The sequence below is a fragment of the Macrobrachium rosenbergii genome, chromosome 5, assembly GCF_040412425.1.
Source record: "Macrobrachium rosenbergii isolate ZJJX-2024 chromosome 5, ASM4041242v1, whole genome shotgun sequence".
In the NCBI taxonomy this organism is placed as follows: Eukaryota; Metazoa; Arthropoda; class Malacostraca; order Decapoda; family Palaemonidae; genus Macrobrachium; species Macrobrachium rosenbergii.
The window spans coordinates 71,711,653-71,731,652 of record NC_089745.1 but is presented as its reverse complement, the minus strand read 5'-3'; the positions used below and the strand labels follow the sequence as shown (position 1 = coordinate 71,731,652).

Below are 20,000 nucleotides of genomic sequence, written 5' to 3'. Positions count from 1 at the left end.
TATATATATCATATATATAAAATAAATGCGTAAAATCCCAATGCTTGAACTTTACTGATTCTTGAAAGACCTAGAAATCTATCAGAGCAGTTACCGTTAACATGATGCAAATATTAACATTCTTGTAGATCAGACACAGTTCTTACTGTTCAATAGTGTATTATGTTGATAACTTAGATGATAAAAAAGTCCCATTTGAAACAATGAAGCAAAACTCCTTGAGCGAGTGTGTGTTCCGTCGGAATCGACTCAGGGTAATGGCGGGAAGAAAGAGACGGTGAGAGGGTGGATTGGCTTTGTCATCTTTGGCCAAGATTTTATCCCGAGGGAGCAATTGTACCCAACTTCATTTTCGCCTCCCCAGGAAAGAGTCAAATTCCTGATTTTCCACCCACTAAGGATCTTGCTGCCTACGGGTATTGGTTTCAAATAGGAACCCATTTGATGTCAGAATTCCCACTAAAATGCGGATATTTTCTTCCTTTAGCCAAATTGTGACTCCTACCTATAAATTCTGTTATCCGGGAGTTGTTTAGAAGTGCCCCAATAAAGATATAATATAAAGGATGGATGATCAGTTGCCTTATGAAGGCTTTATTCTTGTTCTAAGTGGAAAGGAAACTGAAACACTGAAACTTCACAGCTCTTCGGCAGGGGGAGGTCGGTGATGAATCTTGACCCACACATATGATTAATGACTTACTACATATTCGAATCCATCCCTTGCAGGAGAAACCTTACGTAATGGTCCGGAAAGGCCAGAACTTCACCGGAAACGCCCGTTACTATGGCTTTTGTATCGATCTCTTGGAGCGGTTGGCCGGAATGACAGGCTTTGACTACGAGATCGAAGCTTTGTCGAATGCCCGTTACGGCAGCTACAATGTTACTACAGGCGAATGGGATGGTCTTGTTCGAATCATCAGTGATAAGGTAGATAGTCGGGTGCCACCACGGTGGCACAGGTCACGGAAGTTCAAGAAATTAAACTTAAACGAAGATTGGTGTTCAAACTACAAAACTCTACTGAAGTAAAATTTCTTTGGATAAATTTAGAATCTTCGTTGCAGAAAGTACAATCAAACCTTCATTTTGCGGGAAGAAAGATCTTGTTTAATCTTTTTGTCAGAAAGTTCACGTCAACTCTTCAGTTTAGATAGCGCTTGCATGACAAGTTTCTCAAACAACTGTTGTTCATGCAGTCCACAAGTGAGAGATAGATGATGCTCTTGAACTTCCTTTGATCAAATCTAGCGGACTCGGCGTGGCAACCCGTAGTGTAATTATGAAGTATAATCCTCATAGTTGTCAGCAGTAAGAATCTGAACGGTCTTTGTTCAGAGCAGCTTATATATATATATATATATATATATATATATATATATATATATATATATATATATATATATATATATATATATATATATATATGTATATATATATATATATGTATATATTATATATATATATATATATATATATATATATATATATATATATATCATACATTATGTATATATACATGTATATGTATGAATGTATGTATGTACAACACGGTAGAGCTAAAGTTGCATTTTAGACGAACATCACAATTTGTTGATTCAAGATGAAAATAGTTTCCCTGAAGGATAGAAATAGAAGCACCATTTGAGCAATGTAAGTCCGTCCACGTTAAAATGCTAGTGTAAACATTAAAATGCTAGTGTAAACAGCAGCACTGTAGCTACGAGTCAGCAGTTTCAGTGCTCCCGACTAGACACCGAGATTTTCTCCTCTACTTCTTGATCCCCCTTTTGCATTTAACCGTTATATTTGAGTGTATCACGAATATAATGTTAAGTGACAGTTGATTCAACCATGCATTCAATTGTGCTTTCATATGGTCATAAATCAAAATTATCAGTAATTTATATATATATGTATATTTATTTATTTATTTATTTATTTATTTATTTATTTATTTATTTATTTATTTATTTATTTATTTATATACATAAATAAACATGTATATATATACATATATATACTATCATTGTTACTTGTTACTAAATTAAACTTGTTTCATATATGTTAGGGTGTTTATTAGTTTTTGGTAAGAATGTGTGAAACTTGAGTTCTAAGGCAGCCCACTTTTATGTTGCTTCTACAGTCAGAGACAGAGGTTAGACGCGCTATCTCTCCCTAACTTGAAAGTTAAGCCTTCCGTAGACTACCGAGAGTAGCTTTTCCCCTCCGTATCTCCTCTTCTCATTTTGTTTCCAGAAGGATTTAGAAGGACCTTTCTCCGCACATTAGTTTTATGTTCGGTCAGAATTTCATCCAATGGATTGACCACCGATGCAATCAACCATGAAGGAAAATCGGTTCCTAATGGTCCATCCTCTGGAAATATTGTGACAACGGGCTGCGAATAACTAAAATCAGATGAATTAATTTATCTGGAAGTGATGTGAGTAAATTGCCATGACCTGAATCGTGAAAAAAGTTTTGCTTTGTGTTCTTTGTTCCTTCTTTTCAGATTAACAAACACAAAGCAAGTCGTAGTCTTGGAAGAAACTTCTATCAACCATAAATTTCTATATATTTTTCCTACGAAAACATAAATAAAGCTAAAATAAAATATTTGTAGGAGAATATGAGATAAAAAAAATGTGTAGCATGAAAAGAATTTTGTTGGGATTGTAGCTGAAGGACTTCTGCCGTCTAAAGAGAGAGATCAATTTTGAGATGATATTTCTACGAAGACATCTTCTGTGTGAGGATTTCTTTCCCTAAGTAAACTGATAACAATAACCTGTCGTGGGAGCGTGGTTGGTAAGTTTGTTTTGTTGAGATGTCTTCGCCTACTTTGCGACGATCAACTCATCTCTCACGGGTAAGACTTACGTTGGTCTTGGGAAGTAGGTCTTTACAGAAAGAATATTGCCTATAGCTTGTATATGCCCTATCTGTAAATTTATGTAGGCATTCGGTAGTTCTGTTAATCCATAGACTTGCATAACGGTTAAGTTTATCTTGTAGTTCTATTGAATCATCATAGTGTCTCCTATCAGCTCGTCTTTGAGTTAGATTCTTTTCACCATTAAATATTCATTTCCTCTTGCAGAGAGAAAAGCAAGAGGAGAAAGGAGATCTTTTCATCCCAAAACCTTTGAAATAGTAACTACCTTTTCTTTGCACCTATTGTCCCTTTGCATTAAAGCTCGCATTGTTTCCACCCGCACTTGAGTAGCTCCACCCCTAGCTGAGTAATCTACCTAATTGGCGTCCTTCGGTCTTCTTCCCTCACTTATCCCGTAGGAGACGCCTTTTGTCATGGTGCGGGAGGCGCACAATCTAACGGGCAACAGCCGTTACGAAGGCTTCTGTGTCGACCTCCTCTTGTACATCTCCAGCATGGCTGGCTTCGACTACGAGATCGTTCTCTCCGGCGATGGGTTGTATGGGCTCATTGACACCGAGACCGGGGAGTGGAATGGATTAGTCAGGGGCCTTATGGATAAGGTAAGCCGTCACGCACATTTAGCGAGGCTGATATGACCTGGCAGAAAAAGAGGTTTAATTTTAATACATCCACCAAAGGTATGTTCAAGGTATTCAGCCTGATCCATTGACGAGAAAGGACGTCTTCCAACACTAGTACCAAGGGCATCGTTGATATTCGTTGCTGAAATGACAGCGATTTAATTTAGGTAAAGTAAACTGGTATATACATAGATCTAATGTAGAGATATTCTCTTTTATTATAACTTTTCTCTGGTACATAATTTTCAAAGGGGGATTGAATTTACTGCAAGTTACTTTGCCAAAAGGGCACTGTAAGACAAATCATATCTCCTGACAAATATATGCATTCTATATCTTAAAAACAGTATTTACATAAATTGAACTCAGTTTAGAACAGAAGATTAAAACAGATATTGCGGCGTTCCCAGAATGCAAGCACAGTTGCTTTCGACATACTGAATGCAATACATAGCATAAAGACTAATCCCTCCCCTCCCTCCACAGATATGCAGCTGAATCCTTGTTTAGATCTATCTATTCTTCGCTTGCCATGTTATAATAAGTAGGGAACAGAATTCCTTTGCTTTAGAGTGCCTTGAAAAACCATTTAGTGAATAGAACACTGGCAATGTTGCTAGCATATTTAATCCTTTTACAGTCAATGCTTAATCGCCATGTTCACATGATCGTCAGAGTCACATTAAGAATAACAAATTAAGTCCGAAGTAACAAGATAAAGTCTAAAACACGTTTATGTTTTCCTTTATCTTTGAACAGAAAGCTGATTTGGCAGTTGGTTCCATGACGATCAACTACGCACGGGAAAGTGTTATAGATTTCACTAAACCTTTCATGAATCTCGGCGTTTCCATTCTTTTCAAGGTAAGTCGCACCTGCATTGAGAGGCACAGAGAGAGAGAGAGAGAGAGAGAGAGAGAGAGAGAGAGAGAGAGAGAGAGAGAGAGAGAGCGTGCCCGTCTGAATGCATGTGTGTGTGAGCGAATTCCTCAAGTTGTGTATGAAAGGAAGAAAAAAAATTCCTTCAGGTGTGCCTGCATGGTACATAGGTGTTTACATTTGTGTTTGCAATCAAAAGTTCAAGCGAGGATGCAATACATTACTGCCGTAAAACAATTCACCTTGTATTTCTATAATCTATTTATAGTCTTATTTATTTATATGTTAATTTATTAATTCTTCTTTTTTTTCCTTTTCTAACAACTGATCTCTTCTTTCTGTTTCCTAGTGTCTTCTGAAACTTCATGTGTTATCATTATCATAGATGAATAGGAAATGCGAGCACATACATCAAGAGAGAATAGTTGTGAAAGTACAATAGCTGATACTGTAAAGCTATCTATCCTAAAGGAGGCTTAAAAAAGAAAAAGCAGTGGTAAAATTCAGTAACCCTTGATTTCCGTGAGCGTCGTGTTCATCTGAAAAGGTTTGAGAGCAGCGATTTATCTTTCTTCGTCCGGTGTGACGCAAATGATATTATATTAAACGCGCCAGTAGAAGAATTACAAATAAACGACGTTTCTGAAGTATATACAGTATACGTGGTCAAATATAAAGATACTGTACCTTGTTTGTTCCATTTCCCCTGGGGTCATAGGCTTTGTCATCCTGACAGTGATGCTAAACATTTTTCCACTTCCTTCAGAAATGATGAGCACAGTGCCTGGGTAACTATTGAAAATGTTAGTAAACGGGATCAGTTTGTTTATATATCGTTTCGAAAAGTCGTCTTGTAAACCCTTACTTTAAATATCAACTTAACTTTGGAAAATAATGAGCAATGTATTCCAATTATGCGGGAGATGGTCGGTGTAATTTTAAAGGTAAAACGAAAGTGAAGTCAAGTTTGATATCCGACTACTCTGGGAAAATCATTTTCACCGTGTCGCTTTACGTCTGCTTGGCTGGATCTTTAGACCCACCTCTCTCTCTCTCTCTCTCTCTCTCTCTCTCTCTCTCTCTCTCTCTCTCTCTCTCTCTCTCTCTCTCTTGGCGTTAAACAGGTTAGTGAAAAAGTACAAATTTTCTATTGATGAACAGATCTTTATGAAATATTTATATTTGTTAGTGATTTCTTTTTTTTACGTATATTTCTCCTGTTACAACTGTATGTTCTTCTCGATATTTTTATAGGAAAAAACTCTCAGCCTCAAGAAAATCTTGAAATTTCAGACTTCTTCCAAATATTTGTTATCTGCAGTTATTAATTAAGTATATATCTCCGCGTGTAACCTAAGACTTCAGAGTGACAGAAAGCGTTGTTTTCTTAATGGTTACCATGTCGGTATCATTTGATACCGCTCGGGGCCGAATCGTTAGCAGCGATAACTGATATTTTCCACCCACCTCCACTTTCCTTATGGAGTTCAACACAAAAGACAATAAGGAAAGAAAAAAACACCAAAATCTGTTCTAACATCTGACCTTCCTTTCGCCTGGTTTCATCGTCATGCTCTCCTGGCGGCCCTCGTTCACTTCATCCGACGGACCCCATTTATTTCTTAGGAACAGTTAATAGTTTTCTTGAATGGCTTATAATTACGTTCAAACAGACGTGTCTTTACATTTAACAGTAAATGTCTATAAAGGCCCCATTTTTAGATAAAGTTGTCAGGGGAACTGAATAAGTAGTCTGAGTACCAAGTAGTCATTGCTTGTCAATTTTTCCGTCAGTTATCAATCTCAATATTTGCAATGTTTTCTTGTTCTAATAATTTTTCTCCGCAACGATTGGACGTTCCAAAGAATGCCATTAGATTTGTAGCTGGTCTTCACGGCATGGTGACGTCTTTCTTTTTGCTCACTTCTTTTTTGAATATACGTTAGCCTCTTCAATTTGTCTTTTAAGCAGTAGTCTTTCCCTCTGTTTGGTCATGAAGCTTATCTTGTCTTGCTTATGTCCGAATTCTTGGTATATAGGCCATTATATCACATGGTATCTGTCAGACACTGCAGCGCTTACGGGGCACATTTAGTTTGCGATCACGTATTCCTATGCCCCTTTTTATCTGATCTGTGGTGAGTCATTTCTAATGTTGTGTAATCTCTCTTTGGTTTTGGATAACAGAATTGCTACTTCCTGGAAGCCATTTTCATCTCTTTCCTGTAATTTCAACCCACGATTCTTGCCTTTTAGATATTCTGTAATCTCATATTCTGTAATCTCTATTTCATCACCTTGTGTGATTATGATCTTCGAGGTCTTACTCTTTTCTTCCCTTCCATCCATGGCCCTTTTTAGGCAGTTTGTGGGGTTTTTCTGTCTGAAATTCCGAGTGTCAGTCTCCATCCTGTGCTTGCTCTGTACACTGTACTGGAATTTCACGAATCGCCTACATAACGATTTTCTTCTGTTCAGTATGTTTCCTGCAGGGTCCATCGAGTTTAGAAATAAAGTATTTCATTTATAGATGTCTACGTAATTGGTTTCTTGTTACTTTGGAAACAGATCATTTCCGGATTGTTTACTCATAGCTTCCATTTTTTTTTTTTCATTCTTCTCAGTGAATTCCTCTATTGTGCTGATTTATTAATCATTTTTGCAGGACTGAAATTGCACCCAGTTCTTCCACACTTATTTGTTTTACCAATCTAAATACTATTTATTAACCCTGTTTCGTTACAATGTGTGCATTACCAATGAGTACAAACTTAACATTCAATCCAGTGTCCATTTCCCAATGTGCAACGTTCAGTGTTCTTTTATGCTATAGTTCTTCGGTATGTCATCTTCTGTGTATCAGCTTGCCTTTAATGTTGCATTTTCCAAACCGTTTCCCTTGTTTTCTTATCGTTACTGTTGCTTTTCTTTTTGCTGTGTTGTGTTTTTTTCCAGTTTCAGTTACTGACCATAATGACAATTTATTTTCTTCATTTAGTGTCCTCATTTTGCTGGGTTCCTTAACACGTCCACTTGAGGCACTCGTGACAAGCCCCCTCGTCTGTCTGTTTTCACCTCTTCAAGCATTTACCGATTCCTCAACATTATGTCTTACTTTCAGGGACCACTTCTGTTGCCTTATGTTTAGAACAGATCAACTTTAATGATTTTTCAGCGAAACTTCGATCGCTCCCCGGCGCCAGTGGAAGTAGCGCTCGACGCTCATGGGCGTAGACATAGTGTTTTATAGCGAGAGCATCAAGTTACCCCGTTCTGATACTCTGGATGTGGGTTCGAATCCTGTTACGGACCTCAGAGTTACTCAGTGTTCTTGCATGTAGATGTAAGGCTTTGTAGTGACAAGCGTTTCCAGAGTGTAAATAACTCGAGAAGAGGGCATTGTTTGTATCACAATTGAAATATATATATATATATATATATATATATATATATATATATATATATATATATATATATATATATATATATATATATATATATATATATATATATATATATATATATATATATATATATATATATATATATATATATATATATATATATATATATATATATATATCACTTTCAATAAGCTCTTAGTTTTTAGCTAAGTGTACTAGTTTGTGACCCATAAAACACCTACACTTCACTTCTATGTATCTTCTGCTTACTATCTTGTAGGCCTTGGGTTTCTGGATACACCCACTAGACTGATTCATTGGCTTATGGCGGTTACTAAGCTTATCCCACAAGCTTCTGAATAATGCTCAGCAAGCTTCAGCATCTCACCAGTGCTTTTGGTATTCTTTCCCCGAGGGATAGTGCCATCTCGGTCGAACGTGTGTTTTTGCATTAAGCCATTTCAATCCACTTGCCAAAATATCTTTATAACCTAACTACAAACTGATGCGCAGTCTGACCTTGTTCTAGTTTAGTCTCATGGAATATCTTTGTAAATCTCTCTTTGGTCATCTTATATCTATTCAAAAGCACTCACTTTAGGCTATCATAGTTCAAGTCTTGACTGTAGGACATGGTATAAATAATTTGCAGACCATTACCTGCTAGTAATGAATGGAGACAAATAGGCCACTCACCTTTGGACAGCCTTGGTTTTCAGCAGACTTCTCAAATATTTCAATGAAAATGTCCATGCTGCCACCAAATCTGGGTAATTTGGGCTTTGCAGTAACCAGTGCTCTGCTGCTTACTTGTCTCTCCGGAGTTCCAGTACCAATTTCTGCCTTGAACATTAACACTTGAAATTCATACTCATGATGCCTTTCAGCCCTTGCTTTCTGTCCTTCAGCTACTGCTCTCTGTCTTTGAGACTTGTCATCTACATCTCAGCTCCTGCTCTTGCTGCTTCTCATCCCCTCTTGTCACTTTGCACAGGCTAGGTCTTGTTCATTCAGAAAGTTCCATAATACCATACCTTCTCAACCCATCTCCTTGCAGTTCTAGAAGCTTTGCTCCCTCAGTCACTACCGTGAATAAATACACTTGACAGTAAAGAGTAAACTTTAGGTTAACATAATAAAACCACATCAAAGTGGTCCCACTTAAGATATCCAGTTTACAACGCCAGGTGTTGTCACATAATGATGTTATGCATGGTTCATCTAGAGCAGTTGCCAATGACATTATACTGGTATGATTAAAAACATGAAGTATTCATATACATATAAAGTTTTTTTACAACACTTCATAATTACATAACTCCAGAGAGAGCAATAACTGGTTACAACACCAGTCGTTGTCACACAGTGGTGTTATGCATGGTTCATCAAGGGCAGTTGCCAATGGCTTTGTAGTTAGTGTATTAACAACATGAAGTATTCATGAAATTGCAAAGTTCAGTTACAACACTCAGTAATGATGTAACTCCAGAGATAACAATATTTTTTGCTGATTAAACTGCACATTTGGGGTTGCCCTTAGAATGGCCCTACTTTTGAAGCAAAATTAGAATATCATCCAGATATATGCACTCTACTGTTCATTCTATCTGCATATGAAGAATGGGAACATGTGACTTCCTTGACTTGTCTTGCCTTTTATCTTATCTTCTCTTGTCTTGTCTTGTCTTCCATCCTTACACCAACCATGTCCTACGATATATACAATCACCTTTAGCTCTTGAAAATCTTGGCATAAGCACACCCATACTCCAGCAGAGTATACATTAGATAATCTTCGTCAGCTTGGCCAGCATGGAAATATCTCGAATAGAGTTTGTAAAAACTCTAAGAAAGCCATAAAACATGATTTCAGATAAATCAGATATACATCTTATAAACAATGTATTTCTCACAACTGAGTGTCTGTATGAAATCAGCAACTAAAGTCTAGAGTTCAAGAACACTGCAGTATATGGAAGATTTCACTATTCTCGAAATACAACAAAGAAACAGTACTTGGGGGAATTACAGAAAAGAATTAATAATCCATCTTATAACACACACACACACACACACACACACACACATATATATATATATATATATATATATATATATATATATATATATATATATATATATATATATATATATATATATATATATATATATAAACAAAGTTTCAGCCATGAAGGAAAGAGTGAAACAATGAGATGCTAAGTACTTTTGTCTTATTACCAAGACATGGTCACAGCAACTAAAGATATACAGAGACAAGCATGTATATATATGATGGGTCACAAAAGGTCTGGAGGTTACAGAACTGTTAATGGATTAACATCGAAATCTACCTATTGGTAATTCTCTTTTTTCTATCTTTCAAATCTTTCTGGAACATAAGTTTTATTACAGGGTCAAAAGAAAATAATCCTGGGCTGACATTAAGATTTTTCTCCCGGGTCAACTGAATCATTCCAGGAACTTGTCAAAATTGTTATGATTCAGTTGACCTGGGAGAAAAATCTTAATGTCAGCCCAGGATTATTTTCTTTTGACCCTGTAATAAAGCATATGTTCCAGAAAGATTTGAAAGACAGAATAAAGAGGATTACCAATAGGTAGATTTCAGTGTTCATTCGTTGACCATTCTGTGGCCTCCAGAACTTTTTGTATTCCCTTAGGACTTATACCCATCATATATACTGTAAACGCACTTGTCTCTGTATGTCTTTAGTTGCTGTGACTATGTCTTAGTAATAAGACAAAAGTACTTAGCATCTCCATTTTTTCACTTTCCTTCATGGCTGAAACTTTGTTTGTATAATCATCACGGTTTTACTGATTTCGTGATTTAAAATCAAATATATATATACAATATATATATATATATATATATATATATATATATATATATATGTATATATATATATATATATATATATATATATATATATATATATATATATATTATATATATATATATATATATATATATATATATATATATATATATATATATATATATTGCCTTTAAAGATACAGGGGCATCTGTTCTTTCCCAAAACATTATGCAATAGCAGCAGACAACGAAAATAGAATGGAGTCGTGTCACATCATTATTCGCTGAGGCAGCATGCAATCTCTGTAGTCAGAAATGGAACTGATGCTCTGGTGCTCCCTAATGAGTCTTTGCAAGTACATGTAGCTTAGTGTTGTCTTTGTATCAGAGTGATAATTGTAAAACTGAATTTCTATGGAATGTCATATTTGATATCTACTGTAAAACCGCTCCTAATCTTACTTGTCTTGCTTCATCAGCAGTTTTTATTATTAACATAATATTATTATATTGATGGAGATGGAGCACCCTGAGCATTTCTCCGTTTTGCAATTTCATGAAAATCTTCTCTTGGTCTACTAAAGAAGGGAATATTGTACTGAAGAGAACTCACTGGAGCATTCAAGTAATAGTGCTATTTTTCTTATAGTATGCTGACGGGATCTAAGTTTGCTGATGAAAAATAGCCATACTCAATCAACTGAATTTTGTTTAACGTTCACAGGGAACATGTGTGTTCATTTTTTAAAGAAAGTGTAAACTTTACAGAAGCACTTAAATTGAAGCCCCATGAAACTGAACCAAATAAAGCAATGAAACTGTACAAAATAAACATAGAAGTGTTATATTCCTCTTTGTATATCTTTGATTATTGTCCAAAGATCGTTGCTAAAGAGAGGAGGTGTTAGTGATGATAATTCTGGTGGCTAGTTACTGATAAATGGGAAGGGTTTATGAATATTTAGTGATTCACATTATTTATGATTATTGACGATGTATGCCTTCGCCTTATATAAATTACTTTCAAGCATTTTTTTGTGAACATCACCTAATTATACTGTAATGTGGTATAATCTTTTTTCCCCTTTTCAGAACCGAAAGCATTTACGATGGTCAGCTGTTTTTACAAACCATTTAAAACCCTGTCTTTCCCTTTTTATGAATAAATTTGGTTAAATTCCCCGTTCACTCACTGAATGATTTCTGCAGATCCCGACTAGCCAACCCACAAGGCTGTTCTCTTTCATGAATCCTCTGGCAGTGGAAATCTGGTTGTATGTCCTAGCGGCCTATATGCTCGTGTCCTTCACTATGTTTGTCATGGCAAGGTTCTCCCCTTATGAGTGGAACAACCCTCACCCTTGCAACGACGACAGTGACGTTGTCGAGAATCAGTTCACCCTCAGCAATTCCTTCTGGTTCATCACGGGCACCCTTTTGCGCCAAGGGTCAGGTCTCAATCCTAAGGTAAATATGATTGTGAACATCGAGGGGGGAACAATGGAAGCGATGCGCAATCACAGTACCGATTCTTCGGTAGTTTTGACTAGTTGGGACGAGATTCGTAGAGATCTTTTGCTATAAATCACTTGAGCATTTTCTTCCACATAAGAATAGCGAAACTATCGTTGAACTTCAGTCTCCACTTAGCTGCTTTGATATTCAGTACTTTGTTAACATTGATGGATACCTTGAAAACTCACCCTGAAATATTTGTTAAAAATCTAATTAATTTTGTAATAAATACACACAGAAGCTTCGAGAAAAGTGTTAGATATACTTTTTTAAACAAGACATGGATGCACTGGCTCTAAATTTACGTGCTTTAAGCGTGAGAGAAAATTTTAAATTCCTAAAAAGATTTCTAAGTCTTTCAACCTAACTGGAACATCAGCTACCGAGGACAAGGGATGACTGACTGATTCGGCAGATGTATAAAGTACACTTAAGGAGTTGAGCATGTGTACTTCTTAGACATAGTACACAAAAAATCTAGCTTTCATCGCTTTAGTAATGTAGCAATCCCCCAGTACGAAGGGTATTACCAGGCTCCAAGCCCGTGAAGTGTAGAACACTAAAGTTATAACTGAAGCTTTTCACTGCCCAATCCATCATGAATCCCGCTACCCTGATGGCTTAACCGGTAACGAAAACCGTTCGCCTTTACAGGTTGTAGAGTCGATGTATGGGGAGCTGTCAGTCCTCTTCCACAGTAGTAAATCCAGGGATCACTGTAGTGACCTGTAAAAAGTTTATAGTTAGTCCAGGTAGTAACCCGCCTTCTTCACTTTCCTTTTTACCTCCCTGGTGATAGGTACCACAGAAAATCCCAACGAGACTCTTTAGTTTCATGAACCCATTGGCAGTAGAGATTTGGTTGTATATCTTGGCTGCCTATATCGTAGTGTCCACTACCATCTACATTGTGGCCAGGTTTTCCCCGTATGAATGGCAAAATCCCAACCCGTGCCATCACAACAACGAAATCATGGAAAACGACTTCACTCTGGGCAATTCCTTCTGGTTCACCATTGGCACTCTCATGCAGCAAGGATCAGACCTGAACCCTAAGGTACCCTAGAGACTCACCTTGAGACCAACCAAGCTCTGACAGTTGTATCAAGCAGGGGTTTATATGAAGATGCCGGCCAAAGTTTTGATGTCATGCAAATCTTTTATTGTGTAAATGAAATCTTAGAAAGATATGCGCTGGTAACGATCGTTAATAACCCTTTAAAGTTTGCAGTTATGTTCTTGATGCTCTTACATTATTGTTTAAACCTCGCTTCAGTCTGAACAGTGTATATTTACTGCTGGTTTGAGATTCAGCATCTCTATAAAACGCCCTCTAAGTTTGAATAAACTGTTAGTTTGCTTTTGGTTAAGGTGAGTGTTAGCACCTGATAATGTCACTGCAGATGTTCGTATAATTTTATACGTATGCATGTCTTTCTGCCATACGATTTTTATCTTTTGTTCAAGTTTATTTATTTGACGTAATCCAGTTATTCATGACCCTGGTCATTCTAGCGCTATTTTACGCTACATGATGGAAGTAATTTGCTACAGAATACTCGTTTGTTGTCTACGAAATACTTGTATTCCTTCATATTGTCAATGGACGTTGCCCAACCTCGGTGCGATTTCGGAACCTCATTTTGTAAACCTAAATAAAAATATCATGATAAAGGACCCTTCATAGATGAAGAAAAGCTCGAAAATTTGCTTTCCTGAGATGTAGTACTAATTTGAAATGCTAGTCTATTCTAGAGAAGATTGTTTTGTCGAAAAACTGCATTCATTCAATAATGCCAGTAAAAAACTAGAAATATAAAAGTGCAGCCCATAGATCACCAAGTTCATGATCAGAGACAACTGACAAGGTATTTTATCAATAGAACACGCTAGATAATTTTGAATTTTTTGGATATTTTTAAAAAGGGAAAGTAAAAACAGCGCAGTCTTTTATACAGGTCTTGAAATTCGGCTGTTTGATGTGGATCTGCATTGTTTGTACCTAAAAGGAAGTGACTAATAAAGAAATTATTGAATGGCGAAGTTGCTCTTTTAAAGATAAAATGACTCATTAGGAATTCGTAATCCTTGAAAAGCATACAGTCGGTAATAATGAATGAAGGGAAACAACAGAAATGTATATTACGCGAATTGCTACATTTGTTACGAACAGAAGAACTCATACCAGAAAAGAAACCTCTATGATATTTGTCCTTTCAAATGAAAACGTTTGCGTAGACAATAGATATTGATGTTCTTGAGATTTATTTACAATATTAGGCTAAGATAAGCTGATTATAAATGTAGCAGAATAATTCCTCAGACATCAGACGTGTTATTCAAGAAGAAAAAAAAATAGCGTTCTATGAAATTTTAATGTCCTTATAGAACCTGTGGCTGAGTCTTAACACTTAATAAGACATTTCTGGTAAGTGTCCATGACGCAGATAACCGAGACTTTATGTATTAAATTGCATTATTATACAAAATACGTTTCTCTTTTACAAGTAAAGTTTCTCTTTGACTGTCCCTTTAGATTCATAATGTCCTTTTACAGATGAAAAAGAGTTGAACAACAACTTTCAGTGGAAAACTTTTAATATCAAGGATTAACGATTGATTCATAGAAAGCTGAAAATACAAAGACATGGGTACAAAGAAGATGAGATATACTGACAACTTATGCATGAAAATCGGTTTGTGGTCAGTAAAATCTATGGAAAGCGGACCCTAGAGTATGTATAAAACTGCTAGATCATTGATACCTGTTAATAACTAGTATTAAAGGTTTGTCGATTCGAATTTCAACTAAAAATAAAGACTAATCATTGCTTTTTATATTTGATTTGCTTTGTTTAGTATGTTTGTGCTTTGTTTTGTGACTTGTGCTTCAAAATTTTGATGTTTTCCTCTATCTGTAATATTACAAGTGTTGCTGTTCTTGTGTAAGTTTCGCCATAGAGATTGTAAGCACCTTTCATTACACTGTCTCCTGCTTTGTTTTCTATGTTGTTTTAATAGAGAAGGTTTTCTGGACAGACTTGCAAATGTTTCCTCTTGTAACTTCATTCTACGTGAAGTTTGTCAGGGTAATCTGTCTATTCAGTGCCTTGCAATGATTATTATTGCTGTTGTGTCCATTTTATGAAATAGACACGACTACCTAAATTCTGCGAATAATTCAAAAGTTATACAGTATTACTACACCTGGACCCTGACGAAGCCAGCGTTTGCTGCAAGATTTTTCATATCCGAACAAAACAACAGAAATTTTAAACAAAAAGGGATTTCGTGTCTAGTTACGAATTCAGTTAAAAGCGACCGTCATTGTTTATGTAAATTGTCGAAATTGTTGATACTGTACAAAAGCAGGTCATCTGTTGTCTTTTTTCATTTCAGTGAATTGATTTGTATTTTTCACGTGGATGTGTTAAATGTTAAAGTTATTATAAAGAAATTTATCAAGCATTCACATTATTCACAGTATTGCTATAATCATTTGATGTACATTCCTACCAGTCGATGGAAATTTTATGAATATGGGATTTGTTGTTTCTCAAACGGTAAAGGATTCTAAGGATATGATTAGCTGAGATCTTTGTAATTCTTGAAGACATGAAGTTATGCTGTAATGAAAGCAACTTTTCACTGCGTTCACCGCACTGAGATATATTCCCAAAATTAAGAGTTGATAGATGAAGACGGAATAATTCGAACTCACGTTGAACGAGGGGAGAAGGCTGGAGGTTGAAGGAGTATGAAGGTTTGAAACTCAGTGACAGTGAGGAACACAAGTAGGTGGGAGAACAGAAGTCTGAGGAACACTACCATGTACGGGAAGAAGAGCAGATGTAGAACAGTCAGCAACAATCGATATGCAGGCCTAAAGAAATTTCGAAAGTGTTAATAGAGTATACTCCAAAGCCCCACTGAAAAGATGGCCAACAATCAGTGAGATAGAAAAGAAGGCTCCTGGCAAACCTTGTCCTAAGAAAGCCATGCTAGTGATTGGAAAGAAAAGTTATATTCAAAGTTTCTAAGAATTGAGAACTGAGTTCAGCTTTGAGTACTTTATCAACAGTGGAAACTGAAGCAATAGGATCAGAGTCGGAAAGAAAAGATAATCGGTCATCTTTCACTGTCCCGGAGGAAAGATAAATGCTGTATTTAACGGCTGGAAAATAGATGGCAACTCCAGGAGCCTACTCGCTTGCAAATTCTGAGAATTTTTTGGAGGAAAACAATTTATTTCAGATACCTTGTATGTGGGAAATGTTGTAGAAGGCATAAGACTAAAGAGGACTAATTCGTCGCATTACAATTACGTCAGGGATACCGAGTCAATTCTGACGTCGTCCCATCCTTACTAATCTCTTCCTCTTCTTCTTACTCTTTTCCCTTAACCTGAGGAGGACTTCAGAATGTTAGTAATCATAGCGAATTTCGGCTAAATATATATAAAAAAAAATTAAAACAATATAATATAAAGAACATTGTTCTGAAAAATGAGAGCTGGATAAAGTAACCTTTTCACAAAGAAAGTAAGCTATAGACCCTTTTGGATAGGAAAAGGAGGAGAGATGAATGTGAAGTTGTTGAGAATTATCTAACAGAAGACCAGTTTTATTTCAGTAGAGAAAAGATCAGGATGTGGGATTGGTCTTCCGTAGAAAAGTGCAGCATTTTCTGTTGTATAAAAAAGGACAAGAATAGCAAAGATGAGAAAACTAAGAATGACTGAACCTCCTATTCTCTCGACCTGATGTATGAGGACTAAGAATGATCATGCTAATTATTAAATGGAAGGAAACTTTGAGCAGCAAAAAGGACGTATGACTCAATAATCGAAGAGTAGATGCCATGATGCCAGCATATCAGCACCCAAAGCAACAGTCCCCAAGGAAAATCTGGGAAAAAGGCTCTCGAGTGAGCTAGCCAGTTACTGTAGCTATCATTGCTGGGAAAAGATAGAGGTGAGTGTAGCAGAAATGTGACAGTGATCAGAACTCTCAACGGTGCAGGAAATTTTGTGTGATTCAAATGTACTGGGTGTTCGGTAATGTTCCATTACATTAGTAGTAGAAACAATCAGCCTCATTAACGCCTTCACAGAATCTCTGTAGTGTGGATTCTAGTTTCCAAGTCACAAAACCTTAGCATGTTGCTGAGGAAATAGCAAAGGATAATGACAAAGCAGGGAAAGAAAGATACAGTTTGCAAATTCGTAAGATTAATTTAAGAATATCAAAATTAAAACCTAAAAATCTTATATCTCACTTCAGCCTTTAAGGCTGAAGTGAGATATAAGAAGCGTAATCAAACAACGGTTTTTGTAGGGATAATATTTAGGTAATAGAAAGTTAATGGTGGAAAATAGAGGTAATATTAGAATCCAGAACTCCCAAAAGTCTAGAGAAGTGAATAGTATAGAGACTGTGACAGGATCGAACCAAGCACATTTTCTGCAAACAAAAGTTTGTTTTGATGTACTTCTAATAAGTGATAACAAACTTGCCTTTTAACATGCAAGTTAAGTTATTCAGCCAGTACAAAGGAAAACTGAAAATCATGAAGTCAGGAAGTAAATGGCATTTAGGATAGATTCGATTGCTTGAGTCTTGAGTCATATCTGTGGATTGGAAAGCCTGAAGTATAAAACAGGTAAGAGAGACTGGAACAGCATATTGTTGAACAGCTCTCAAAACTTGTAGTTAAAGCAATTTCTTTGCTATCTTTTCTGTGCTCTATCACCTAATGCCCTTGACGAATTTTAGGAAGTACCAAAGTCTCACCGCCTATGCTTCTTCGTCAACTGTTCAGTGAATCTAGTGTCACGTGGTCACGGATGTCTAGCGACTTGTTTTTAACCTGCGCTTGACTGTATGCTACTGATGTGTCTTGAATGTGAACCTAATATTTCTCAGGTTAAGGAGTCAGCACAAGAACAGAGCTTGAAAACAGAGGATCTCATTTCCTCTGAAGGCACTGATGCAAGTTCCCCCCTTTTTGGACTTTGAGAGCCACGATCGATGCATCGATAGACTGAACTGGAAACCCAAAGGCCTTCATCGACTGTATACTCTTAGCTAATTGGAAATTAGTCTGGAAGTTACTTTTATTACTTCTGTATTTCATTTTCTAAAAAATGGCCGTTGAGTGGATGAATTTTAAAGCCAAGGAAAACTTCTATTGGGTAATAACTACATAGAATTATAAGCATGAGATAATATTTATCTATATTCTCTCAATCAAGTGTTTTTGTATCCCATGCAGAATATCTGCCCAGTTAATGGTTAGGATGCTCATTCAGTTCCAGTTTTACTCAAGTAGTTTTAAAACAGTCAAAATTTACCAAAATTCTCTGATAACAGAGTGTTTTCAGATTAGGGAGCAGTGAAGCAGTTTTCAAAATAAAACGTATCAACATGACAGAGTTACAAGGTATTTTTCCTAGGCCCCAAGTTATCTATTCTCTCGCGCATGCGCTTTACGATTTGTTAACTCACGTTATTTACCAGTAAAAATTATGCAAAAATAAATCGATAAATAAAAAAAATTTAAGCTAAATTTTTGGTAACAGAGGTCCTAAGGCTTTGCTTTGTTTACCCTGTCTAGTAGCTAAAAAATTAAGCAAATTAACAGATTCATCCTTCATGAAGGAGTTGCCCTACCCTTTTCTCCATGCCATATTTTTTGTAGAGTTCTCTTTTTTTATCTTTAGTTAATGTTCTTTGTATTATTTAGTTTTTAAGAAAAATCAGCTAAGATGAAAGCAAGAAAAATGCAAACAGATAGAGAATGGCAGCAAATCCAGGAAGAATGTGGGGAGGTGAGAGAACTTACTGATGAGACCACCATGCAGTAAGGACCCAGGTGCCTGAGCAATGAAGATGACAGTGATAATATTGATGCCTAAGAGTTGTTATTTGAGAATTTAATATGGATTCCATAATGACTTTTCCTTCTAATCAAAATTCTCACCTAATTCTTTAAAGTATACAAAGTTTGCCATGGTTATAACTTCTCTTGTCGTTACACAGTGATAAGGAAGGAACTGATCAGGTCGCCCAGCTGAGTGAACGGTGAATAGCACTGTAGACAAAGAAACGAAAAGAGAAATTTCTCCGTGTGAAAAGATTTCTTTGTCATTGGAAAATTTGTCGTTTTATTGAAATTTAAGAGTGATTTCTTTATTTCATTTCAGTGACGAGTCCTTCGGTTGGTCAGTGTGAGGAGAAAATGTATTTTCCAAGAAAAACTTCTTAATCATTTTTCTTTTTCATCTTGAGTCTAAAGCACTTCTCTTGAAATAAAACAGTTGACGAATAGACAATATCCCAGGACAGTTAAGTATAAGGTTTTGCTAACCAAGAAAAAACAGCCATTTTTCCGCTTATTCCAAATGATTTATTAACTAAAGTACATCGTCCTTTTATTTCAAAGAATATTTCACACTGCTTACCAGAGTGGTTGGTCTAAGACCAGCAATTTTGTTAGACGCACGAACTTTCTTATCTCAGTTTTTCTTTTTTTAATAAACCTCAAACGACTGACGCTGATTTACGTTGCATAACACACAAAGGGTGCAGGAAATGCATGAATTTCACAGTAGTCGTAGCACAAATATATTTTTTTTTTATTTTAGCATAAAATATGAATGTTTACCAGATGTCCAATTTTTCTTCTTCATTCTGCAGTGAGAGAAACAGGTGCTTACAGTGTCTCTATGGTAACCTAACATTTATTTTCAGTAGCGAGTTCAAATGTGCTCTCTCCTTAATGAAATTAACATCGCACGGTCTGCAAGACTGTTCCTGGTAGAATTAAACAGTTAACA

The 20,000-nt window shown here is 36.2% G+C and overlaps 1 protein-coding gene across 7 annotated transcripts in view; it reads left to right on the top strand.

Moving 5' to 3' along the window:
* LOC136838893 (glutamate receptor ionotropic, kainate 2-like) overlaps window positions 1-20,000 on the top strand; it is a 563,239-nt gene that overhangs the window by 461,660 nt on the left and 81,579 nt on the right. For 4 of the 7 annotated variants that reach the window (XR_010853160.1, XR_010853157.1, XM_067104586.1 and 1 more), the window contains exons 11-13: window positions 3,301-3,504; window positions 4,285-4,389; window positions 11,858-12,115. Coding sequence is in view for 3 of the 7 variants with exons in the window: in XM_067104586.1 (XP_066960687.1) it covers window positions 3,301-3,504; window positions 4,285-4,389; window positions 11,858-12,115 (567 nt within the window). In the remaining 4 variants the exon portion in view is untranslated. Of the gene's footprint in view, window positions 1-729; window positions 934-3,300; window positions 3,505-4,284; window positions 4,390-11,857; window positions 12,116-12,962; window positions 13,221-20,000 lie in introns of all 7 variants that reach the window. The other 3 variants (XR_010853159.1, XM_067104587.1, XR_010853158.1) reach the window with 2 other exon arrangements.